Source organism: Protomyctophum bolini (assembly GCF_963924005.1).
Source record: "Protomyctophum bolini genome assembly, chromosome: 1".
NCBI classification, from domain to species: domain Eukaryota; kingdom Metazoa; phylum Chordata; class Actinopteri; order Myctophiformes; family Myctophidae; genus Protomyctophum; species Protomyctophum bolini.
In genome coordinates, this window is record NC_137862.1 from 49,793,619 (window position 1) to 49,820,131 (window position 26,513).

The window sequence follows — 26,513 nt, forward strand, 5'->3', positions numbered from 1 at the left end:
CCTGCAGGCTATATATAGGCTAAGCAAACTTGCTTTCACTTTCAGTTGTGCTGGGTGGGCTTTTCCTGTAAATGGCCTGATCTTCCAGAACTGTTATCGCTCGCTCGCACGCACGCACACATGCACATAAGGGTAGCTATTACGTGTCATGGTTATACAAAAAATAACCAGTTAATATGAAACTATGCCATGATTATGAAATCAATTATGAACAATTTAAAGACAACTGTCTAATTTATCCTGTTGAACTTGGACTAACAATATAGTTCTGTTGGGTTGGATGTCAATTTGATCACACACATCTGCTCAATGTTTATTCGGCTCATGCACTTTACTAGAAATATATATATTTTGGGAATTTCAAAGTATAGGAATATGGATACATGGGCAGAAACAAAAAAGCTGCAAAACAAAATGCTGCTATAACAATTAACGACACAATGTGACATAACTGTTTGCAAAATGCTGTACCCAATCCAACTGTATATACTTTCCCCATTTTCAACTGTTTTTATTATATTTTGACACTTGCTTTGGCAATGTTTTCTCATGCCAATAAAGCTACTTTGAATTGAATTGTGTGCGTGCCTTAATGCGTGTGTGGATGGTGTAGTTTGACTGTTCTAATGTTCTATCAACAAGTGGGAAGCGAATGGAAACAAGAATCACGCAACTTGGATCCATTTTTGGGTATCAATGAGTAACTTTTAATTAAATAATGTTTAGATCCTGTTTCACTGCAATACGTATTGCAGTGTATATGCAGTGTGAGATGCCAACTAAACTGGATTGAAAATAACATTATACTCCACTCCAAAAAAAGCAGTGGTCTGGTATACCGTAAAACATTGAAAATTCAAACCAATTACTTCAATTTAGTTGAATTCTAACAGGCCCTATTCTACACGAATTCTTCTATTATTCTTATGTAACGAAATAAAAACATGCCTAACTTCACTAACTGACCACTAGATGTCAGTCATTGACTATATTGCTAATCATGGAGCTGCCATACTGCTGCTAGGCTGGATTCAGAAGAGGACAATCCTGGGAATACTGTACTAACTTACAGCAGGGGTGGGCAACTGGTGGCCCGGGGGCTTAATGCGGCATGTTATGTAGTTATGTTAACAGTTCATAAAGTTAACAAAACTAAACTAAATGCATTTGAAATTCAATAAACCTTTCGGGATTCCAATTAAAAAATAGCAAAGAAATATTCAGGTTTTCAATTCAAATATAGCAACAAAAAAATGGTAATATGCACTGTGGCCCTCTGGTGTGGAAATATATTGGCCCTCGCCATCGTCAAAGTTGCCCACCCCTGGCCTACAGAGTAAACCCTACAGTACAATATAGTTTTAAACACAATGTTATCAGAAACCAAATACATTTACAACAAAAGTCTCATCATAAGAGACATTTTGTAAGATCAACAAAGCCTATTTTAATTGTAACTTTAATTGTAACATTCACCCTTCCACGAGGTCTGGAGGAAATACTGTAAGCAAATGTTCCAATTGAACATTAGAGAAAGGGTTCTAATGTAGTCTTGCTTCCTTTATTGACTTGATCAATGAGCAAGTTATCAATAAAGTATTGACCTCAAGAGACAGCTGGTCAAAAATGACTTCAAGTCTTTCCTATAAAGATCTTTGCACCTTTTGAGAATATGTTTTCAGTTTACAATCGTAATGATAGTGAGCCAGCTCACTGAGGTAACACGAACACTAGTTTACAGTTCTATGTTATGCCCTATACTGTATTCTATCTGAACACTACTTCCTTTTTATTTGACCGACATTATAATTATCCATTGCTGTGCCATGTTCGACAAAAGAACTGAAGCAGATCCAAATAAGGCATCCTACAACCTGAAAAAATAAAACTATATGACTATATTAGCAAACATTTTTTTACAAAGGCTGATGAAGCAAACGTACTGTTTCTTTGACAAAACTTAAAAAATAATAATTAAAAAAAGCTACAAAAAGTTCTTTCCACTATGAAGGGCAATGTGTTGCTGTTCTGTCCTGTTGCAGCCAACTACTCTTCTCCAAGAGTAGAACTTCTCATGGCCCTCGTCCGGGTCCCAACATGAGGAGCATTGCCTTCATTGCCTTTGCAACCAGATCTTATTTTAATGGTGTTTGGGAGACAAGAAACACTTTCCTGGGGTTTTTTTTATGAGTGTACTATGTGTTTTTAGATATTTTAGTATTTCAAAGTGTTTGTGATGTCATGGACACTTCCTTCCTGGACTACATGTGTCTCAGTAAGACAGCCCCTCTCCCTCTCCACAAGGTGGGGTGAGTGCAGCAAAGCATTATGGTCATTGTAGTAATCCAGACCAGTGTCCATGACATCACAGACACTTTGAAATACTAAAATATCTAAAAACACAAATTACCCACATAAAAAACCCCAGGAAAGTGTTTCTTGTCTCCCAAACATCATTAAAATAAGATTTGGTGAAGTGGCCCTTTAATCCTTCCAAATGGCAGCATCTGAATGCGGGGAATCTTTAGCCAAATTCCAATACCCAAAATCTTGGACACTTGCTCACTCACACTCGATCACTCCAGCATGGCGGTGTTATAGTGACATTGGTGACCTGCCAAAATATGTGACCTGTGGACTTCACGCACCTTACATGGAGGTCTTTAAATATGTTGCCTGAATACCACTCGGACACTTGACATTATGTCACATATTTCAGCAGGTCACCAATTTCACCGTAACACCGCCATGCTGCAGTGACGATATTTTGGACGATATCTTGGGGTATTGGAATTTGGCTTTTGTGTCGCTCCATGTCCTACTGCATCTCCTCGCATCCTCCGCTGGGGTCCTACTGCGTCTCCTCGCATCCTCCGCTGGGGTCCTACTGCGTCTCCTCGCATCCTTCGCTGGTGTCCTCGTTCCAAGGCAGCGTGGCCGCCTGCTCCAGCAACTGGGCCAGGTATACGTCCTCCGCCCTCTCCGCTGCCGACAGGCTCTCGGTCTGGGACAGGCTGGAGGGCAGTGAGTCAATGTTGTGCCCAGACGACGATGACCGAGTCCTCGTGAGCCTGCAGGATGAGGACCGGTCGGGGCTGCTGGTGGTAATCGTTGGGTCGTCCGCGGGCTCCTCTGAAAGCAACGCCGTGTCCTGAGGTGGAGGAGGGTGACCCGCGATAGCAACGCCGTGAGCGTCAGTCGAGCGCTCCACGAGGGAAGGTGGTAAACGACATTCCTTCGCAACGTCTTCACTCCCTGGAGGTTGGTAGGGGGGAGGCCCTGTAAGCGGAGAGCCGTGGGGGGTGAAGGTAGTCCGACTGTGGATGATGATGGGGTCTGGGGATGGCAGCGGCGCCTCCTCCTCTTCGTCATTGGTGGCGTCCAGGTCACCGGGGTTCTTGGAGGGGCTCTGCTCTGGAGAGACGGTGTCGGGCTGGTGCGAGATGATGTGGAGGCTCAGGCCGGCTCCGGGCCAACAGGTGCTGGCTGAGGCAGGCTTCCCCCTTGAGGGGTGGTCCGTACTCAGCAACACCGGCAGCTCTTGGCCCAGAGGCTTCCGAGGCAGCTCCTCCGGTTTCCCTACAGAAATAACAAGATACCTTTTTGTTAAGAGTGTATCACACTGTTGTAAATGTTAGCCTACATGGTAAATGGTGCATTTATATAGCGCCTTTATCCAAGGCGCTTTACATGGATTGTGCATTGCATTACATTCGCCCATTCACACACACATCCATACACCGATGGCGGCGGAAACCATGCAAGGCACCAACCAGCACATCAGGAGGAGTAATTAGGGGTTCAGTCAGTGTCTTGCTCAAGGACACTTCGACACTAACTCTGGGGGAGCCCAGAGTTCCAACTGGGCACCTTGCGGTTACCATCCAGCCACTCTACCCCTGAGCCACCGCCGCTCTAGGTGAATGTTCATTTGTTGAATGTCTGGTCATTCCCAATTACTAGGGTGATGCCCTTTGGGAATGCACGGCCCTTGGTTATGCAATACCCGTTATACCCGTTGTCAAAGTACCTATTGTACTCGTGCAGTACCCATTATCATAGTACAAGGAGGCCAGTCTACGACGTTATTAGTACTATGACGACATCATATTGACGGGATATTATTCTCCATGCAGTATATGGGCATAAAAAGGACACAGGCAGACAATTACAGAGATTTGTGGATTTATGAGGATTTCTGGACAACCAACTTCCCACTTGGCACTGCACTCCTCAGGAATACACACAGCGTGACGGAAGTCGATCGGTCAGACGGTTCTCGGGATATTCAGGGGAAACCCGGACAGACACGTATACACACGCACTTTGACAACCAAATGAGCAACGTTTTGGAAAAACAAAACATAATTTTGCATAAAGGACAATAGTGTGTAGAGCAGTGGTTCCCAAAGTGGGGTCCGGGGACCTGAGGGAGTTCCAGGGGGTCCCCAGCTAAATGATAGTTTGGAACCAAATGGACCCTTATGGGTCTGTAAAGGGTCTGTAAAGAGTGTACAAATGGAACCAAATGGACCATAGCGGGTCCATTTGGTTCCATGTATACACTCTCAGAGTTAAATTAACATTGATTTTACAATACAAATTGTGGTCCCAGGGATAGAAATGCCATTAAATGGGGGGTCCTGTAGCCTAAATAAATGCATGTAAAACTGGAGGGGTCCTTGAAATTAAACTGGTTGAAAAGGCCGTAAAACATCTTCTCTTATGCCCCTGGCATGTCTTTTCAAATGGGGTGTCCGTGGGATAATTAGTGTCAATTTGGGGGTGGTTGACATGAAAAAGGTTTGGGAACCACTGTTGTGTTAGACTAGAGCACCTGGAGGCGGTCTGTCTAGCTTCATCTTGCGGAGCTCCGTCATGGAGGCCTGCAGATGCTCTACGATGACGTCATCGTGGTGTAGGAAGGTCTGAGCGATCCTCTCCTGCAGGAACTCCCTCAGGTCCTCCAGAGACATCTTCAGAAGGCGCTCTGCACACACACACACACACACACACACACACACACTGTATACATTAACAGTGTGATGTGTTTTATCTCGTGTGTCGCTGACTGACCCACAATGCAAGGCAACATGTCTTGTGCGCGCCCATACATAATTATATTTCTCCTTACTCTTGTGTATTTTGAGGGTCGTGTAGGCCATCGCGGTGAGGAGCCTGTCTCCCTCCAGAATAAAGATATCCCACAGGCGAAGGGTCAGGGTGAATGGGGTCTACGACGACACGCACACGCGCACGCACGCACGCACACACACACACACACACACACACACACACACACACACACACACACACGCACACAAGGATACAAGTTACAACAAAAACATTCTTACGGCCTCAACACTCGACTCCCTTTCTGGCTACCGGTAGTCTCATTCGGACTTGTCAATGCCAGCGGGTTTCGCGTCTCCCATCCCCTGGTCTCTTGCTTCCTGCATGCTGCGTGTATACGCTGGAGTCAGGGGGTTTGTCTGGTGCGTCTCCCTCCCCAGACCACAGGAACCCAGGGTCCCATCCGGGGGACTGGGAAGTGCTGACAACAGCCTTGCCCCGGCCAGACCACTAGTGGCACCACAGGATTGTGGGCAACGCACAAACAGCCAGGGCCTAATAGTAGTTTAGCCTAAAAAAAAAACTGTTAATGTAGATCAAATATCACCAGGCACTGTTATTATGTTTCTGTTTCTGTTTCAATCATACGAAGAAGAATATCCAGTTTTTTTTTATTTTATGTGTCGATTGTTTGGATCCATCGTTTTGAACTCCGATGCAGTTGCGGTGAACGCACAGCAAACACTGGCGTGTACATTTAAAGGTGGTAAGTGATAGGTTTTTATACTTTCAGAGATAAATGACCATAAGTTAGATAGATCTGGAATCTGTGACTTGAAGCAGGTATCTCACCCTGTCAATGAAACACTGAAGGAACCATTTGGTGCTGTAAATCCCTGTGGACATCTGTTCTCTGTCCTGGAGGGGGATGGAGAGAGAGAGAGAGAGAGAGAGAGAGAGAGAGAGAGAGAGATATGGATAGACATGTAGGAGTGACAACCGGGGAGACAGAGAGAAGTAGAACGACAGAGATGAAAAACAAAGGTGGAGAGACCAAGGGCGATAGTGGGTGATATTGAGAGGGAGAGAAAGAAAAAAGGCAACATAGGGATACAAAAAGACGGAGAGACAGTCAGTACATGTATAGCCGGTAACAAAAAGAAAATGGACATCTACTTCACCAAAAAAATATTGGTGTGTTTGGGAAGCGGTGCTCTACATTATGCACATTAAACGTATAAGCCATCAGACATTCAACACAGTTCCGTTCTCTTCATTTCATAAATTGCTGTTTAATGAAGTGATGAACATGTTGCATTGCTCAAGCTATAATAAGGCCTGGGATCTCACCAGATGTTTCTTCAGCTTGGGGATGAGTTTGGAGATAATCTGATCATGATGTGTCTGGAACCGCTGCAGTTTGGGGAACCCGGGAACAAAGAGCCCTTCAGGGGGAGCGAGGAGGAACACGTAGTCAGTCAGTCAGTGTGAACGTGTTGCCATGTACGTCATGTCAGTGTGTACCACTTCTACTCTACAGTCTGATCTTTAGATGGTTATTGGTTATTATCGCCCTGACTTTACATACTGTAATGTCTGCTGGATTCTCTTTCGCGAAATAAATTCAAGTGCCAAGTTTATATACAAGAACGTGGTGTAAGTGGAGGCATTATATGCACAGAAACAAAGTCATGAAAAAATGAACAAGGCATTAAAACTGGTAATATTCTACTACTGCTACTATTAATGAGAAGAAGAAGAAGAAGAAGAGTGATACTACACTTATTATGAATAATAATTCTTATTAACAGGATTATTTTGCGGTGGTGGTTGTCCAATCCTCACCGTGCATGGCGTGTCTCTGATTGGTCAGCAGCTGTGACAGAGCCCAGAAGGCGTCTTCCTCGTTCATGTACATCAGCAGCAGAGCAGCGATCTGACTCATTCCCTGGCAGTAACTCACCTCCTGCAGGTCAGAATGTTAGTGCTACTACTGGACATGGAACAGACCGCTAATACTATTGTATTTATAATAATAATAATGATAATAATAATGAATTGCTTTTCCAAGTGCTCAAATGGTTCATTCATTCATACATTGGGAGGTGAAGTGGCGAACAGTCAACTTCCCTCATTCACACACCAATGGTGGCAAGCTCACACCGACCGACTCATTGGAGGCAGCGTAGCCCTCTTTTTGAAACCGCCTCCTCGCCACTCGCCCTACACACTTGCCCTCGATATGCGCGTTCACGCGAGGCTGCGTCATATTAAGTGCCGTCCGAAACCATGCAGCCTTGAGTGGAAGTGGCTTATAAAGCCCTCAAGAGCGAGTCTGTGCCGATCTAGACTCCATTGCCTTGTGCAGCCCTGCTCTCTGTCCGAATGGAAACCGCGACCTACAAATGTAAGAACCACCACAAATAATTGATAAATAAACTGCTCCTAAACAATCTTCATCTGATGCAGAATAGACAACGCTCCATCTGATGTTCACAAGGGCTCTTTATTTACCCCACTGTGATAAACTATAAATAAAACCACACAAACAAAACAACTTTTAACACAATGATTTATAAACACCATGTCACACATATGTCCTTTTTGACAGTCACGCTGTATTTCCTTTTAAATGTCCATATTAATGAAATCCACACAAACATACACGATGCAATGCAATATAACTGTACAAACAAAATAACAGGTAAGAGGTAACACAATTGCATGATGGTAACCATGGCAACGAATGGTGTCTGTTTCCTGTTTCTGCACAAGGAGGGCGAGTGTATTTCCAAACAGTTTTTTATACCCAGCACCCTAATCAAGGGAACTTGATTCAGCTTTAGGGGCACTTCCTGACGAGGGAACCTCCCGAGAGCACTTCAAGTCAAGGGACTGGTTTAAAAAAGGGCCTTGGGTTCAGTGTCTTGCCCAAGGACACTTCAACATGTAGACAGGAGGAGCCGGGATTCGAACCGCCGGCCCATGGATCATTGGACTACCTGCTCTACCTCCTGAGCCACAGCCGCCACATCGTGTTATTATTAACACGTTTTGACTTTTGAAGACAAGGCGCCGTTCTGTGCTGTATACTGAATTTCTAAGGATTCTGGGGAATCTGTTTAACCTATTCTCGGCGGGAACCCCCTTTTGGTGTTTTAGCTATTGAAGATCTACAAGCTCGTAGTGTGGCACAGAGTGCTATTTTTTAAAAATCATGAAAATGTGGCTCAAATCTTTGAATATATTCTTTCAACGATTTTAACTCAAATCTTTGCTTCTGGGAGGTCCATGGAACAACATATTATGTTCAAATGGGGGTCTGCAGCCAAATGCAAATAATTCTGGGGGTCCTTGACATGAAAAAGGTTGAGAACCACTGAGAAGCATAGGGTCTTTCAGAAAACTGTCATGATTTAGAAGACTTGTATTTAATCTGTTCTCAGGTCTAAATGGGTTAACTGTTATTTCGGTGTCCAATGTGATGGAAAATAAAGTAATAAACTCACCGTGTTGTAGATGGAGTATGCAGAGAGAACATGGAACAGAGCTTGCTGCCTGTGTGGATAGCGGAGAGGTTTTCACTGAGAATATGCATTATGCAATCCATCTATTCATTCATACATTATATATATATAATATATAGGCCTATATATACTGCTACTGTATGCAGGTATTTATAGTTGTTGGACTGACCACACAAAAAAGGCATGTCATACTATTCATATGATCCAAATGAATCTTACAAGACGCTAAGAGATTAAGATAAACCGTTATTGATCCCCAGAGATAGAAATGCAGCTGTAACAACACAGTAGAGGTATGGTACAAATAAGATTATACAACAGGTCGTTTTCCAGGAAGCAATCTGATTGGTTGAAAACAGCCTTCTAGCCGTGGTTCAAACGAGCACCACTCCACACCTAATCAAGACAAATAATCCAGCTGCTCCGTTTTCCCAGAGCGCAGCAAACTTATTATCTACAAACTACCAGCAATGAATATAAGCATAGCTATGTGTCTATCACAGCAGTCAATAATATTAGAATGAATGTCTGTCGACAGACCTTCAACACAGTATGTCATAACAGCTAGCCCCTTAAACATGTTGCACGCCATAATAAAGCACATATCCTGCAAAAGCAACGACCATGCGTCCTCTTGCTACGTATAAAAGGGGTGCCTTTTTGCAGGGTCTCTGCTCGCTGTAAAATATTGAGTCGTTTTGTGCAGCGAGGCCGCTGTCCCATACTTTCCACTGCAGGCCTCTCTGTGGTCTATTAGGCTGTCAGTGACATCACTCTGCTACTGGCTCCACTCACACTCTCTCTCTTTCTCTCTCTCTCTGCCTCCCCAAAACGCCCCGCCTCCTCTGAGTCTGAGTTCACGCTGAGGTTGCTAAATCACATTCCCTGCTGCAGGAACACTTTGCACTCTAAACTTGCACTACAAAACTTCCACGCTAGAAATCTGAACTCGCCAAACAACACAAAACTGTATTTCCAAGAATTTTAGTGAGGCTATAACCAGGGAAAGAGTCACTGATGGATTTCAAGTGTGTCTTGCAAGAGTGACCTGAACATGGTATAGGCAGCAAATTGCCAAGTCTTCCGACAGACAAACATGTAACTCACACGTCATGCGGCGTGAAATCTAATCTTGACCATGAATACAAAACATGAAATAAGGTAATGACGGTTAGATTGTATTCAAGATTTGAAAAAGACGCTTACTTACTTCACTCCAAATCGGTCCATGAACATGATATGGTTTCTGAACGTCCTGTTGATATCCAGGTCTATCTGTTTAATCTCCGCCGAGTACAGCCGCGCCTGCTCCTTCATTCTCTGCGGAAAGAAGAATGTTCCATGATTATGATTAAGCTATTATTAATTTATTATACACAATAACAGTGAACAGAGCAACTGTGAGCCTTTGCTGCATGTTTCACATCTCCACCACATCCCAGTTTGTTTGTGCTCTTCCCACTGATGAAGACTTCATTCATCATAGGCCTACATGCTAATTGCTAATCCTAATGTCTGCTGCTGTGATGGCGAGGTTGTGTTGGGAATGAGATACTACAGTGTTTACCTTTCATACATTTCATGTTTCCATCAGCTACAGAGGTTGACACTCCCCTACCTTCTAACCAATATTTCACTGCTTGTGACAAATTGCCACGCCCCGCTCCTCTGCCTTTAACCATTTTGTGTTTAGTTCATGTTCTGCCTTGAATGTTAAAGGAAGCGCTTGTCATGTGGGTTGCCTGTGCGAGCAGCGCCACCAAAGTGAAGCAATTGAAGTGACAATGGAAACAAATATATATCTTCAGGTTTGAATGCACCTTCAGTCCCCAAGACTTTAGCCTGCCTTTGGCCATACTTTGGTTTGCATATACAGTATCATATGATGCAACATGGTCAATAAGTAGGTTGTCCTCTCACTACCTCGTATTTTCCTTCATTCTGCTTCTTAAGTCTCTCCACGTCCAGCATCAGAGACCATGCTTGACCACGCAGCTGCAGCGGAATGCCTTTATACACCCTCTTTACCATCTGAGCAGAGAGAAGAGGAGAGGATCAGTTTATATACCCTCTTTACCATCTGACAGAGAGGAGAGGATCAGTTTATACACCCTCTTTACCATCTGTCAGAGAGGAGAGGATCAGAGAGGGAGTGTTGAGCAGAGGCCATACAAGGAGAGGAGATCTGTTTAAAGCACACAAAGATGAGAGGCTTTAACGGTGCATGAGTCAGCCTATGGTCCTCCTACAGCATAGCTGGGAAGAATGTTGTGTTGGCATGATTTGAACCTACATGGAATTACTATGCGATGGGTGGGGTTTACAGCGTATCTAATAAACTGCAAGTCATAGAAAGGTACATCGAAATGACTTTATTCTAAAACGGGTAGTCCCAATAACCTTGCTGGTTACCGTCAGGTGACCGGTGTAAATTTCACTGATAAACCACACCTTCAATCACTTTATATAATTTGCAGCTGATCTGTAGCTGTATATGACTGTGAATGTGTGGCTCCAGGCAGCCCCGTAAAGACATCAAGCGCTAGTCTCCCGTCACATAGCCTACTTGCCGAGCACAACAAGGAAGTCATGTGGCTCGCTCTGTGGTGCAAAGCGTAGCAACTTTTGTGAATTCAATAGTTTTATTAGGTTAATATTAGCTGTGTGGTGTGGCTCCTACAGTACTGTACTTACCCGCTCACTGTTTCTGTATTTCTCCCATTTCTTCACCATCTTCAGCCATTTCTCCACTCTCTCTATCTCCAGCTGCTTCCGCTATGAGGATGACAGACATGGTATGGTATGGTCATGGTATCTTCACAACTTGCTTATAATAACAGCATTTTTCTAGTTTTCTTTCTTTCTGTCTTTCTGTCTTTCTTTCTTTCAGTCAAATTTCTGGAAGTAATAATGAAAACAATCAACTGTAGCTGCTTCTGCTCTCTCTGCTAGTATGTATCACTAAGTACTGTACCAAGTGCCTTCCAATAGCATGAAGATAAACCCTCCAGACTGTTCCAGTGATGTTTTCGTCGAAGACGAAAAATGTTCGTCGACTACCTTTTTTCACTGACGAAAACTAAATGGAAACTAAATGAAAAGTAAGCCATGGTGACTAAAGACTAAATGTATTGACAATTTCGTCAACAGATACAAACTACACTAAAATGTTAGGAAGGGACTAGTGGACAAGAGTTCCAGTATAAGTAATTTTACAAATTGGCTGCATGCTGAAAATAGCAGATCTACAAGCTCACAACGGGTCCCGCTGCAACATGTTGTGAGCTTGTAGATCTGCTATTTTCAGCAAGTGTAAAATCAGTCATTACGACGGCATCAAGTCGACTAAAACTAGACTAACACTAAAACATTCCAGGTGACTAAAATGTGACTAAAACTAAATGAAAACTATTCAAGAGAAAGTTGCTGCCAAAAACAACAACTGCACTGTTCCCACTATTCATCTGAACCTCACAGAGGTTCAAACGTTCAACATTATAATTATTGTTTATTGAAACCAATCAATCAGGAGAACGTTGGGGGGCTGAGTGAGGGAGCCGTTCTGGTGAGGCAGAGCGACAGTGCCAGGTTAAGAGACATGCCTGAGGATCACGTCTCTGAAAGTGGATAGCTTGAGAATTTGATGTTCCGTGAAGTCACCCACCCACCCAACCAACGAATCACACATGCTGCACACATGCACACATGCGCGCGCGCACACACGCACACACACACACACACACACACACACACACACACACACACACACACACACACACACACACACACACACACACACACACACACACACACACACACACACACACACACACACACACACACACACACACACACACACACACACAGAGATACAGTAGCCTACATGCTCACATGAATACACAGGCACAAACAAATCTCTAACATTGATCTCATTTCAGGTTCACTCACGCACACCCTGCAGACACACACACACACCCCCATGTTGTGAGAGGTAAGATAAGTTGTAGAAACACAAACAATTCCTCAAGATGTATTTTTTCCCCAATAGTATTGCGACATATTGCAGTACTGCCAGTGGTGAAAAGTAACTAAGTACGTTTACTTAAGTACTGTACTTTACTTGAGTATTTCCAATTTCCAGTACTTTTACTGCAGCCCAAATAATGAAATAACACAGATAATGGCAACATGTTGCCTTACCTTCTCTTCATGTGCACTAGGGGCCGGCAATTCCTCCTCACTGGGGAGAGGACAGGTTGTATGAGGACAATCAACCCAAATATATATTGAAACCCACATTTAGAAACAGACATGTTAACACAGACAGGAGGATGCAGTGAGACATGTTAACACAGACAGGAGGATGCAGTGAGACATGTTAACACAGACAGGAGTATGCAGTGACTCAGTGAGACATGTTAACACAGACAGGAGGATGCAGTGAGACATGTTAACACAGACAGGAGGATGCAGTGACTCAGTGAGACATGTTAACACAGACAGGAGGATGCAGTGACTCAGTGAGACATGTTAACACAGACAGGAGGATGCAGTGATACATGTTAACACAGACAGGAGGATGCAGTGAGACATGTTAACACAGACAGGAGGATGGAGTGAGACATGTTAACACAGACAGGAGGATGCAGTGAGACATGTTAACACAGACAGGAGGATGCAGTGAGACATGTTAACACAGACAGGAGGATGCAGTGAGACATGTAAACACAGACAGGAGGATGCAGTGAGACATGTTAACACAGACAGGAGGATGCATTGAGACATGTAAACACAGACAGGAGGATGCAGTGATACATGTTAACACAGACAGGAGGATGCAGTGAGACATGTTAACACAGACAGGAGAATGCAGTGAGACATGTAAACACAGACAGGAGGATGCAGTGAGACATGTAAACACAGACAGGAGGATGCAGTGAGACATGTAAACACACCGACAGGAGAATGCAGTGAGACAGGAGGATGCAGTGAGACAGGAGGATGCAGTGAGACAGGAGGATGCAGTGAGACAGGAGGATGCAGTGAGACAGGGGGATGCAGTGAGACATGTTGAATTGACTCACTGCATGAATCCGAAGCGGTCTGTGGCTCTGTAGATGCTGTAGTCAGCATCCTCCCATGGGTCAATGTCCACCCCCTCCTGCCTGCCCTGGGAATGCGCACGCACTCATGCACGCACACACACACACACACACACACACACACACACACACACACACACGCACACGCACAATGAATACACTCAGTGGGAAAAAAGCTTTTCGGCATGAGATCGACTCGAGATTTTTCGGTTCCTTCTTTCTCTCTCAGTTCACTTATGGCTCAAAAGTATGTGTCTTTCCAAGTTCTCGTTCTTTGCCACCAATGTGCATTTGTTGCTGCTGGTGAGACAATAATGGTGATGATGAATGATGAATGAAGGATCGGAAAGGCCCCGTTCATGACGTCATCATTTTAATAATTAATAAAAATAAAAACAACACACTATACTACTACTAGTAGTATAGTTCCCATTTTTCACCCTTGCTGCCTATCCATCTACTGATGGATAGATTTGAATTTGCCCACAATATTTATGTCAAGGTTTTCCACTCATTTGTCACCACCATGCACATCACACCACACATTGTCCTCGTTTTTGCGTCTGCGCCTTCAAAGGGCATTTCACTCATACGGTAAAAGATATCACTTCATTTTTCATTAATTTGGACACATCTAAAATCTCTCTCAAAAGGTTTCTACATTGTACACATGTGTAACACATGTCTACATTCTACACATGGCTTGGTCTTAAAAGTGACTGGTGACTTTGTACTGGGTTTTCTCATCAAATGGTTCTTTGGTCTCAAACGTACAGTCCTCTGGTAACTATTACCATATTCATCTTAGCATATTATTATTAGTATTTACCATTCGACACAACAGAAAGAATATTCATGGAATCTGTTCCCACGCGTGCCTGCACCACACAGGCGCACACACGCACCACACAGGCGCGCACACACACACACACACACACACACACACACACACACACACACACACACACATGCGTGCAGCACGCCCACGTGCGCATGCCCCGCAATCCAGCACCAGGCAGGTTTCATCTCTAGTCAAAACCAGACCACACACCATGCATAATCTCACATACTTTACCATAAATCACATGTAATGTCCAATCTGCCTGTTGTGTCCAACAACAAGCAACAACAATGGTTAACTGGCCGCTCTCTGATCGCAAGATCCATTTAGATCTCCCATGTTGATGCAACAATGCGTATTGTTGACCCGACAGATAGAGACACTTCAATCTCTACCACAATACCCATATGCAATAAAGAACAACACACATGTTCATAATAGTATTACTATTGTTTCTATGCATAATAAATTCACAGTATAAAGTTTGTTTTTTTGTTATGAGAAAAGACAACATGTGGCTCGATCTGCAAGTCTCTGTGGTCTGTGGTCACAGAGAGAGAGAGAGAGAGAGAGAGAGAGAGAATACAAAAGAGTGACAGAAGGAAAGGATGAGAAATACTATAGATGAAGTTAGAGATATCATTTTCATGTATATAGGCAGGCACTTGCAAAAGGAAGGACCCCTGGGGCCACTGCAGAAAGCTGCTAAAGGAAGCTAAAAATACCTTTCTAATAATGGAGGCTCTTTAGACACACACGCACACACGCACACGCACACACGCACACACACGCACACACACACACACACACACACACACACACACACGCACACACACAATGAGAAGAGGACAAAGACAGACAGAGAGGAGAGAGATGCAGGTGGTGTTATGATAATGCGACTATATGAGAATGATGTACAGTAAACTGGGGAAACTGGCAGAGTCTGACCGAATCTCAGAAAACCTGCAAAAACAAACAGCCACGCACGGACACATCGGCAGCAGGACGTCTGCTCAGCTCTCTTCCCACGGGAGCCGTGAGTCCTGCTCGCTATACTTGATCTATTTGCCAGTGCACTGCGGCTCGGGGAGGGGTTTCTCTGCATAGGTTTGGTTGCCTCAGGGCCTCAGGAGGGGTCTCTCTGCATAGGTTTGGTTGCCTCAGGGCCTCAGGAGGGGTCTCTCTGCATAGGTTTGGTTGCCTCAGGGCCTCAGGAGGGGTCTCTCTGCATAGGTTTGGTTGCCTCAGGGCTACAAACCCCCAGCGAGACAGAGAACTCCCACTGACCCCTATAGAAATGTCCCAGTGGTTCTCAAAGTGAGTCTGGGGGGGGGGGGAAACCCCTGGAGGTTCCGGCAAATCGAGTTCATGTAGCATCAAAAGCGGTTTAACCACCAGAAACAAACCCAATTCTATGCTTTGGCTATTTAAAAATATCTTTATTCTACCAAATATAAGTACCCGTATTGTCCCGAATATAACTGACGACTCTGATTATAAGACGATCCACATTTTTGAAGACTCATTTGTGGAAACATGTCTCGATGTAGATCGGCTAGTTTTTCAAAATAATACAAAATGGCAAATGCATTATGGGATAAGGGTGGCGCAAGATGAAGCCCTATAGTCTCATATTCAAGCCAGCAGGGTAAATACTAAATACCGGTAGTTATTTTGGAACAACAATTCACACCTTTTGTCCAAAGTTCTTCCCAGTTGAAAACGATTGAAAGCTTATGATAGGCGTAAATGCAAAAAAAAAGTGTTTGTGTATTTATAAAACACAATGACAGACTTAAAGGGGGTGTCAGTGATTTCAGTCAAAAACCCTTAGGTTTCGTTTTTGCCTTGGGACACAAGCTTTCATCCAATCAGGATAGAGAACAAAAACGAAACCTAAGGTTTTTTGACCCCCAGGGGTTAACTGGGGACAGGGAGGAACTCCTTATATGGTCAGCACATATAGTAGAGAGGATTATCACAACAAAACAAAAAAATAAGTGATATTTGAATTAAGTGAAATCACTGACTCTACCTTTAACCACTTTCAACCCAGCATCCCTAGCTTGGTCAAACACACACACACACACACACACACACACACACACACACACACACACACACGCACACACGTGTGATGCACTATCCGCTACACATGCAGGGTCACATGCTGCTACAGGTACACTGTTCACAACTACAAAACACACACATGTGAATCTGCATTCTCTTTCTCCTCTCTGTCCTTATTAGACCGGCTGTCGCCACTGTTAACCATGTGATTTTGCACATTATCGTGCACGCGCTGTGAACTCTTCCTCCTGCATTGGGCAAACGATAATACACAACTCAGAACAATGAAACAAACAGTGAATGTAAGACTACGCAACAATAAGAACCATTATTAAAAGGTTCATAATTGACATTGTGCTTTTTTTTCCCCGACATTGACGAAGAACTGTACATGTTTGGAGCCTCACTCACCGTAGCATACTTCAAGATGATCTCAGCACGTTCTTCTGCGATGAGCGTCTCAATGTCTTTCTTCATGTCAATATCTGAGGAGACATGCAGCCACAGTATTAGCCGAGTTTAATCCATTTTCCTTTTGGTGTTTTGAGAATTATGTTACACTTTAACTATTGAAAAATAGCAGATCTACAAGCTCATAGTGCCGCGCTACGAGCTTGCAGATCTGCTATTTTTTTTTAATCCTGAAATTGTGGTGCAAATCATTGAATATATATTCTTTCAGGAGTCCCTGGAAGAACATATTTCCAGAAGGGAGTCGGCGGCCAAATACAGATAATTCTTGGGGTCCTTGACATGAAAAAGGTTGAGCACCACCGACACAGAAAACTGTCATGATTTAGAAGACATTTTGTAGAATCTAAATGAGTCTAAATGGGTTAATATTACACATGTAATTGCTGGTGTCCAGTGTCCACAAAGCAAAACGTGGAGTGTTCATTTAAAAGTCAGAGAGTAGAAGTGGCCCTCAGCAATCAGTCATAGACAGAGGATGTTATTATAATGTCACGCTCCCAGTATCTCTTGTACCAACCACCAAGCTTCCTGTGTTTCCAGCCAGCTCTCTGGCCACCGGGGTGTGTGTGTGTGTGTGTCTGTGTGCGAGTGCGTGCGTGCGTGCGTGGGTCCACTGCTCATTGTGCCACTGAATCCACTGTGCGACACTAAAAGAGAGTCTGCTTTTTTTCTCTTTTTTTGTTTGTTATAGAATGATTTAAATTAAAACGTTTAAAAGGCAAACACTCAAGTGTGCTTAAATTACAAGCAGAATTCACTGCTCCAAGAGGAGCTCCATGGCCGCTTACATACTGTAAGAAGCACTGGCACTGACCACTTGAGACATGGTTTGTGCAAAGGTTTGACTCAGCATTAGACATGCATGCAGTCCTACTGTTTTTAAGTGGTGGAACCACTTCATTAAGTAGCTTTGTGTGTGGCTGCCTGCCTACCTGCCTGTGTCTGAGCACGAAAATAGCATTTGGTTGGTTTTCAAAACCAAGTGTCACTGTTGTGCAGCCTAACACACATATTAACTGTATATATGATGATTTCAGGTGTATCAGTACAGTACAGTACAGTACAGTACAGTACAGTACAGTAGAGTACAGTACAGTACAGTACAGTACAGGGACCCCCTGGGGACCCCCACACGGTAACTCTGTCATTTCTCAGACGTTTCGGACACGGGGCGGCTCGCCGGGAGCGTTCCTGCGGGTCTGGAAGTTCTGGGGACCTCCCCGGGATACCCCCACATGGAGTCGCACCACTTACTTCACACAGGTGTGATTTTCCTTTTTTTTTTTTACACACAGAGTATGGAGTGTGTGTGGGCAGCGTAGCTGGCAACCCCATAAATTCGGCCATAACCACTTGTCCAAATGTGCTCAAATGTGCTGACCTCATAACATTCGTGATTATGGCCTTTTTTAGCCCAAGGAGTGTTTTTCGTGCAAAACCAATGCTTGGAATGGGTTCAGAATCATGAAATACTAGTTTGACCTCTAGTTTGGCCATAGACCCCTATATAGTTTGGCCATAGACCCCCTAGCCATAGCCACATGTGCTGACCTCATCACATTTGTGATGACGGCTATTGACGTTTTTCAGAATCATGAAAACCCCCTAGTTTGACACGTCACTAAGCATAATTAAATTTTGTGTTGTGCCACAACACATCATAGGGCAAGGGCCGGGCGTCTCCCTCAGCCAGCACAGGTGTGGCTGATTCCAATCAGCCCAGCTGCTCCACAATCACCATCAACAGAGGCTGCCAATAAGCTGCTGAGAGCCGGCGCCCGACGCTTGGACGTTGACTACTGTGGTTAGTATAACCGGCAGTTTAGATTCGGTCTCTAGCGTGTTTGTCATATTGTAGATCTTCTATTTTTGCTTTAGAGAGTTTTTATTTTTGTTGGTCTGCTGTTTTTGTTCTAACTTTGTCCCTCTTTGTTTTGTTCCAGGCTCCCTCCACACACCCAGTGTCTCCCAGCTCCACCGCTCCTTCCCAAACACTCTGGATTTCCCTCATGCTCCCAACAACCCACCCCTGGCGCAAAGTTTGAATTAAATTTCGTCTTGCATACCGCCTGTCTCAGTGTCTTTGCCTTTGGGGTCCCTGGCACATTTGGTTACTTAACACTTTGAGCGTAACATTTAGAACAGTTTGCCTTATATTGGTTGTATGGTACCCCAACTTTCAGCAGCTGTCAAAAATTCCCCTAGGGTGGTTGAATATAAACCAATGTGGCATATGTTAGTGGACATCTTTACAAACACATTGGTGAAGACAATTCTTGGTAAGAAATGTATTCCCAAATTTGACATTATACTGATAATATTCCTTGACTAAAAGTCAACAGTTATCTGTTAAGATTTGCCTACAGTATGTACTGTACATTATAGCGGTGCGACAGTACAATCTAACTAATAGATTTAATCAATCATGTGTACTACAGTATATGCTATTTTTGTGTTGTATGATGCAATGCATATAGTGGTTCATAAGACAATCGGATCACATTTATTTTGTGTGTTGATTCGTTCACATTTAAAGTTTTAAACAAATGATCCAAACAATGTGGTCTTTGGACCAGGATAGGGTCAAGTTGGGACCAGGGTATAGGGTTGGGATCCACAACTTTATGCTACATAACACTGCTACAGAACTTAGTAATAGAATCCAACCATGTGTCCACGCGGTAACATCTGCAGTGTTCATTTAACTCTGAAAGTATACAGTATGTTTACATTACAAGAGAAATATATAACTGTAAAAGAGTCCACTTTTACACATCATGTAAAAGCCATTATTAATCCTTCCACACTGAGCATTGGTTCACGCAAGGTCAACGGCCAAAGTACTGAATGCCAAGTGTCTGCTATACTGGCAGGCCATTAAGTGACCGGTGGTTAAAGTTACAGAACTATCTGTGGGGACCTTTCAGTGCCTCCTCAGGACACAGTACCGAGTGTACTATACCACTGTTGATTTCGTCTACAAAATGTTCCACTACCTTTTTCCACTGACAAACGACGTGGAAACTAAGCTAAGACTAAATATACTGACAATTGTCAACAAATAAAAACTAGACTAAAATGTTAGGAAGGCACTATAGTGGACAAGAGATCCAGTATGAGTCGTTTTACACTTGGTTGCATGCTGAAAATGGCAGATCTACAAGCTCACAACACGTCCCTATTTACAGCAAGTGTGAAAACAGTTCTTCAAAAGTATTCATGAATAAAATCAAATAATTTCCATGAATACAAATTTAAAAAGTAAAAGTACCGGATTTACAGTACTTTTACAAGCATGGTACTTATAATTTAACTATAAATCATGTTGTAGGTCTAGCACCCTAGCAAATATACAGTACAGAGACAAAGACAAATCAGTGAGTATCCTGGAACCAAACCTCAGTGATTTTGGCAGATTAACTCCATCTCATTTGCATATATATTGTATGCAATCCTACAGTAAATTATGGTTCTCTTCGCTGTGGTATTTGACAGAGCGGTACAGGATGACATGATACAATATAGCTATATTTATAAGGTACTAATATTATGCTTATGGTACAGTATGGCTACATTTCTGTCTTTATAACTGGAGCCACTGGGCTCAGTATGGACTGTCATGAAATGACTCTCCAAACAAAGCTAAGTAATTAATCCCAGATAATCCACATTCTCTATCAGGATGCTTACAAATGGAGGTCCCAGAGTTATATAATCTGGACACACCACGGGATGCACACTATAACGATCTGGATTAAGGAATAGCCCCATCTCTAAAGCACAATCGTGCAATGAAAGTGTTCTATTCCCAACCTGGATGCAGGAGGACTTGAGAACAAAGACTATTGATTATTTTCGTGTCCTGCACTCTGACTCAATGTGCCCAATCCTCATGGGTTTTTAAGACACCATTTCACAATTGCATTTACAGAATGTTTACATCATATAATTAATTATATTTACAACTCAGATGTATACAGAGTACTCCGTCTTCTTTCCCAAGCTTGACAAATAAGATCTGCCCTTTGAAAAAGGTTTTTTGCCAAAGTCCCTTTGGCAAAACATATGGGAATTCCCAGTCCACAGATAGAAGACATCTTATTAAACAAAATATCCCATATGTCATCATATTTAGAGCAGACAGCTAGAGCTGTGGCTAATGGCTTTCCAATCATGCATGTTCAGAAACAAGAGGAATACAGTACAAGAGGAACACAGTACAGCACAGCAGCATGGCATGGAGAAGTATGGTTTGCAGTGTTGATTTTGGCAGCACATTTTGATTTTAGTTCTCTCTTCAATAGTTTTAGTTTCAGTCACATTTTAGTCACCTGGACTGTTTTAGTGTTTAGTCTAGTTTTAGTCGACTAAATATCATAAGATTTTAGTCGACTAAATCTACAGTTGATTTAGTCGAAAATGTGTTTAGGCGGGCCTTGATGCCGTCGTAATGACTGTTTTCTTTACTTGCTGAAAATAGCAGATATACAAGCCCACAACGAGTTGTGAGCTTGCATATCTGGTATTTTCAGCATGCAACCAAGTGTAAAATGACTTGTACTGTATCTTGTCCACTAGTCCCTTCCTAACATTTTACGTTTTTATTTGTTGATGAAATCGTCAGCATATTTAGTCTTAATTTTAGTCACCATAGCTTATTAGTTTTCATTTAGTTTCCATTTAGTTTGTCAGTGGAAAAAGGAAAAAGCCGACGGACATTTTCGTCTTGGTTTTAGTCGACGAAACCAACACTGATGGTTTGGGATTCTGACTCCCTAACACAGCTACAGAAAGAACCCATTACAGATTGATGGTGAAGACAAAGCATCTGCCTTTTGTGGCTTTTGCTGCTATAGTAGTATGGAGGCGTTTACAGGTCAAAGAGACGGCGCTGTAATCAATTACAGATTGTCAGCAGTCACAGATGTAATGCTTTTGCTGATACGTCAATAGACTCAATACACATTCCGCACAGGCACAGCCAAGTGTGTCCTTGAGCAAGACACCTACCCACTAAATCACAACTTGCTCTGGATTTAAATGTGTCAGCCACAAGACTAAATTGCTAACATGCACACATGCGCCGATGTTTGATTGCATAGTGGCCTTAAACATCTACCACAGTGTGTGGTATAGTGCACTACAGGATCCAAGCCCATTGGTCCCATGCCCCAATTCACCAACCGAGGCAGCAAAGTGGTAAAGAACCCATGTGAAAAACTGTCACTGTCACTTGATGAGGGTTTGATGTTAAATTGCAGGTTGTGATTTGTCTGCCAGTGGGCCATTTGACCACTCTTAGTTACAGTCACACTAGCTCTGGTCCATAGCTCCAATGCGTTGTATGTAGAGCTATGTTACCGATGACTTCCGGGGCTCGCATGGATGCAGACCACTGAGACCAGCCTCTCGTCTTTAGCGTAAATAAAAATAACTTTTTTGCTACTCGCCAAAACAAAGGTGGGTTGTGTCATTAGAAAGCTTACTTTCCTTAGTGGAAGCACTCTGATCCCCCCCACCACATAAACGGTACTTTTTGGCCAGAAAGGGATTTTTTTCCCCCCGAAAGAAAAAAAACTTTTAGTTACTCTGCTGCGCCCTCTACCGATATTGCCCAGAGAAAACCCTCATAGACAATATTTTTCCTCTGGTGAAAGAAAATCCCTTTCTGGCCAAAAAAGTACCGTGAGGGCTCAGAGTGCTTCCACTAAGGAAAGTAGGCTTTCTAATGACACAGTAGCAAAAACGTTCTTTTTATTTAAGCTAAAGACGAGAGGCTGGTCTGCATTCATGCGAGCCCCGGAAGTCATCGGTAACATATAGCTCTAAATAGCCAACGCATTGGAGCTACGTATGGACCAGAGCTAGTCACACTACCCCAAAAAGGGTAAAACCTCCTCCATGGCCCACATCTGTGTCAGAATGTGGGTCAATCAGGCTAAATTATTCAGTGTATGGAGTCTGCATCTAGCAGACGGTCAGTGACACAGATAAAATGCAGTGGTGAAAACCCATGGCCAGTGGTGTGCTGTGGATCTTTTTAACTAGGTAGTAGGGCTGTACGTTGCACGTGTGCATGAAGCTCATTTGAATTGCATGGGGGGGGCGTGCAGTGTCTGAACTACCGCCCTGGACGCGAGATTACTTTCCCTATGATTCTTCGGGGAAGGAGCGCTTGTTTTACCACACCGGCTAGTAGTAGTAGGGCGGGGCGAAGCCCCGCCCTACTACTAGTAGTCAAGGAAAGCGCCACCCGCGCGGGCGCAACTTCACCTTCTAATATAAACACAAACCCCATTCTGCCAGCTGCCTCGCTAGCCTAGTGGACTACTACGCCGACTTGTAATATATGCTTCGCTGGTTCGCGCCCCACTGCCGCCAATGTTTTACAACCGCAGACTTTTTAATAGTTTTTGGATTAGGGTTAGGGTTAGAGTTTATTATTAGGGTTAGGGTTAGAGTTAGGTTAGGGTTAGGGTTAGGGTTAGAGTTAGGTTAGGGTTAGGTTAGGGTTAGGTTAAGGTTAGGGTTAGGGTTAGGTTAGGGTTAGAGTTAGGTTAGGGTTAGAGTTAGGTTAGGGTTAGGGTTAGGGTTAGAGTTAGGTTAGGGTTAGGGTTAGAGTTAGAGTTAGAGTACTAGTAGGCATAAACACTTGTGTGCGGTCCAAAACACAGCCCAGCGCTTCCTACTCCACTGACAACCAATCACAGTGCTCGAATCCCCGAAGAATCATAGGGAAAGTAATCTCGCGCCCTGGACAGCCCTATACCGCCAGCTCACCACTGCCCATGGCTCCGCCACAGTTCTCTCAATGGAACATGGCTACGGCAAAATGTTACGTTACACGTGCCGGGCGGACATGATTAGATGAAGAAGATGGCCAGGGGCCATCCGAGTTCCTCGTGGAGGACAGTTACTGTGTGATGCTGTGTGTACAATCAATCGTCACGAGCATCCTCACCGATGTTTCAGAACAGCACAGTCAAGAACAGAAGCTGAAATGCATGGAAAATAAGCAGTGGGGAGGTGTTTTTGTTTTGGCACTTGGAACTCTTTAAAATCTGACCTATCATATTCTCTTAGCCATAAGGCAGAAGCAGCGTGTGGTCAGCAGACTAAATCATAGAGGCCTTCAGGGGTTCTGGCCCAATTCCTGGGTTGAAGGGCGGTGGCCAGCACCAATGACATCCCTATAGAGTCCACTGTCCAGCATGCAGCGAGTGTTGTTTAATATCACACGACACACACACACACACACACAGACTGCACATGCATTGCACACGCACTACACACAGTGCACAGACTGCACACACATGAATACATCTGCACCTCTCTCTCTCTCTCACACACACACACACTACAGAGTACACGTTGTGTTATCAGTATCACAAGTCCAAAGTGCAATTCACTTTCTCTCTCTCACACGCACATCACTTTCAACCATGCCTGCCTGCATGCATGGTTGGTTGGTTCCTGCTGTCATTTTCCTATTAATAGACTGCAGTGATAAGTGTTTTAGGTCTGTGCACTGACTGCATGTTAACAAAGGGCATCGCTCCAACAACAATGAGTTTTAAACAATTTAATTCCATCAGTCCTGCATCATGCACAGGGGTCAGGGATGGAATGATGCATGGCTCGTGCATGAATGATGCTGGCAGCCTGGCTGGCGAGTTGCGACATAAGATTATTTATTTTTTTTAAGAGGAAAAAAAAAAACGTAATAATTATATGGACTGATGGAATGCAATAATGTCATCAAAACCAAGAAGCGCGTTGCACACCGCGTGGACACTGGTGAGCCTTTATTCTCATTAGAAATAACGGCATGACAGCGAGCTATGCGGGTTATATTATCTCTCTCACATAAAGGCAAAAACAAAACAACCGCTATTTATTTACCGTTTTCTTTCGGGTGTCTCTGCGCTAACCGTGCAGCAATAATAAGGCTTCGATACGTCCAGGCATTCTTCCCTTTGTGGCGACGCTCACCAATCTCTCATCCAGTCACAACAATAGTCGTTCTTCTCTCTCTCTCTCCTCCACCACGTCAATCCATGATAGGTTACAGTCAGAGTGAGAGGAGAGGGGAGGAGGGGATAGGGCAGGAGAGGAGAGGGGAGAGGAGGGGATAGGGGGGAATAGGGGAGGATAGGAGAGGAGAGGAGAGGGGAGAGGGGAGAGGAGGGGGGACGGGACGGGAGAGGAGAGGAGAGGAGATACACAGAGCGGTGGACTGAGCAGGCGCGGCAGCGTGGCATAAATAAACCTAGGTTTAGATTCTATAGCCCGGAGGGGGACGGTCACTGACTGACAGGGCAGGCTGAGGCTGCAGAATTTAGGCTACATGATTAAAACAGAAAAATATATACCGGTATATATATATTTGATGGTAAAAAATGGTGTGGTGACTACACACACCATTGGAAACACCGCATTGTCCAAAGAAAATAATCAAAGTCTTTGTCTACATACAACAACAACAACAGAGGTAGTTTGTAATAGTTTGTTTGGGCCATCTTGAACTGGAACACAAGCCTAACGTAACGTACCGGGCCGGTAGTCAAATTTTACATAATGTATTGAGGATAATACTATATTATATGAGCTAAAAACTCATTATGCTAAGCAATGCAATAATGCAGCAAACTCTTTTAGAAAACCAGAGGTTGCCTGACAACAAACCAGCCAATCAACGACGCTGTATCGCCACTCCAGGCAATGGGATTGTAGTATGAAGACCTAAAGTACGCTAGATGTACTACATTTCTGATTATTAGGTAGCCTAAACACCACATGCTGCTGAGACCTATACTCTAAGGCTGAGACCCTGTTTTCCCAGTGAAACAATACTAGACAGACAAAGTCACTAGTCAGACACAGTTGATAGTCAAAGTTACTTTAAGCAACTCAACTCATATAAAACACTGTCCAAGTATCCCAAACCATTAGTGTCACTCCCTTCACAGACGAGACAGGTTGCTTTCTTTAATGGTGGTTTATTAAGCACTTTCATCACTTAAAGACCAACGTGAAACTGGTGACACACAAAATAATAAAGACATGATCAGAATAATCACCAACTATACAATACAAACATGATGATATAGAAAATGTGCTTGACAAATGAATGTACCTCGCTGGCTGCATAGCGATGTAAAGGGAATGAAGTTCATGGAATGCCCAAAACAATCAATAAACTGTCGAACTGAAACAAAGGTAAATCGATCAATTAAACTCATACACAAATATAATATGGAACTTATAATGTAGACTGAGAACTCAAAATGTTGACACAAAACAATTAAACAAACCTTTTAAGCGACATGTTCTCAAACAAACAGCCTCCCTCTCACGGAAGCGACAACTCTGAACTAGTGAGCCTTACTCGGAAATGACGTGAACGCAAACATCTGGTACTCTTAA

General features: G+C 43.6%; 2 protein-coding genes across 6 annotated transcripts in view; one reads left to right on the forward strand and one right to left on the reverse strand.

Moving 5' to 3' along the window:
- Positions 1-167: 167 nt before the first annotated feature.
- Positions 168-25,160, reverse strand: LOC308335608 (USP6 N-terminal-like protein). Of its 5 annotated transcripts, XM_080792706.1 has the most exons (15): positions 24,990-25,160; positions 17,025-17,098; positions 16,753-16,861; positions 13,685-13,770; positions 12,801-12,840; positions 11,295-11,375; positions 10,524-10,631; positions 9,811-9,920; positions 8,583-8,631; positions 6,919-7,039; positions 6,424-6,518; positions 5,926-5,991; positions 5,135-5,234; positions 4,838-4,990; positions 168-3,579 (listed from the first exon to the last, which is right to left on the reverse strand). In XM_080792706.1, the coding sequence occupies exons 2-15, from the start codon at positions 17,030-17,032 to the stop codon at positions 2,885-2,887; spliced, it is 1,821 nt and encodes a 606-aa protein (XP_080648832.1). In that variant the 5' UTR covers positions 17,033-17,098; positions 24,990-25,160; the 3' UTR covers positions 168-2,884. The 5 variants fall into 5 exon arrangements, with proteins under 5 accessions (XP_080648832.1, XP_080648833.1, XP_080648836.1 ...); XM_080792707.1 differs by lacking the exon at positions 16,753-16,861; XM_080792710.1 differs by lacking the exons at positions 16,753-16,861; positions 17,025-17,098; positions 24,990-25,160 and adding exons at positions 14,778-15,287; positions 15,348-15,427.
- The window catches only part of LOC308320678 (kinesin-like protein KIF2C), a gene marked incomplete at both ends in the record, with an annotated part of 31,036 nt that continues 22,386 nt past the window's right edge, over positions 17,864-26,513 (forward strand). The window contains 3 exons of the mRNA XM_080771289.1: positions 17,864-17,880; positions 18,752-18,891; positions 19,031-19,126. Coding sequence (XP_080627415.1) covers positions 17,864-17,880; positions 18,752-18,891; positions 19,031-19,126 — 253 coding nt within the window. The remainder of the gene's footprint in view (positions 17,881-18,751; positions 18,892-19,030; positions 19,127-26,513) is intronic.

Coding starts and splice junctions, on each gene's coding strand:
- LOC308335608 (XM_080792706.1), bottom strand. Junction 5,235..5,925: donor TTCAGTGTTTCATTGACAGG/GTGAGATACCTG, acceptor GTGTCGTCGTAG/ACCCCATTCACCCTGACCCT. Junction 4,991..5,134: donor GACCCTCAAAATACACAAGA/GTAAGGAGAAAT, acceptor GTGTGTGTGCAG/AGCGCCTTCTGAAGATGTCT.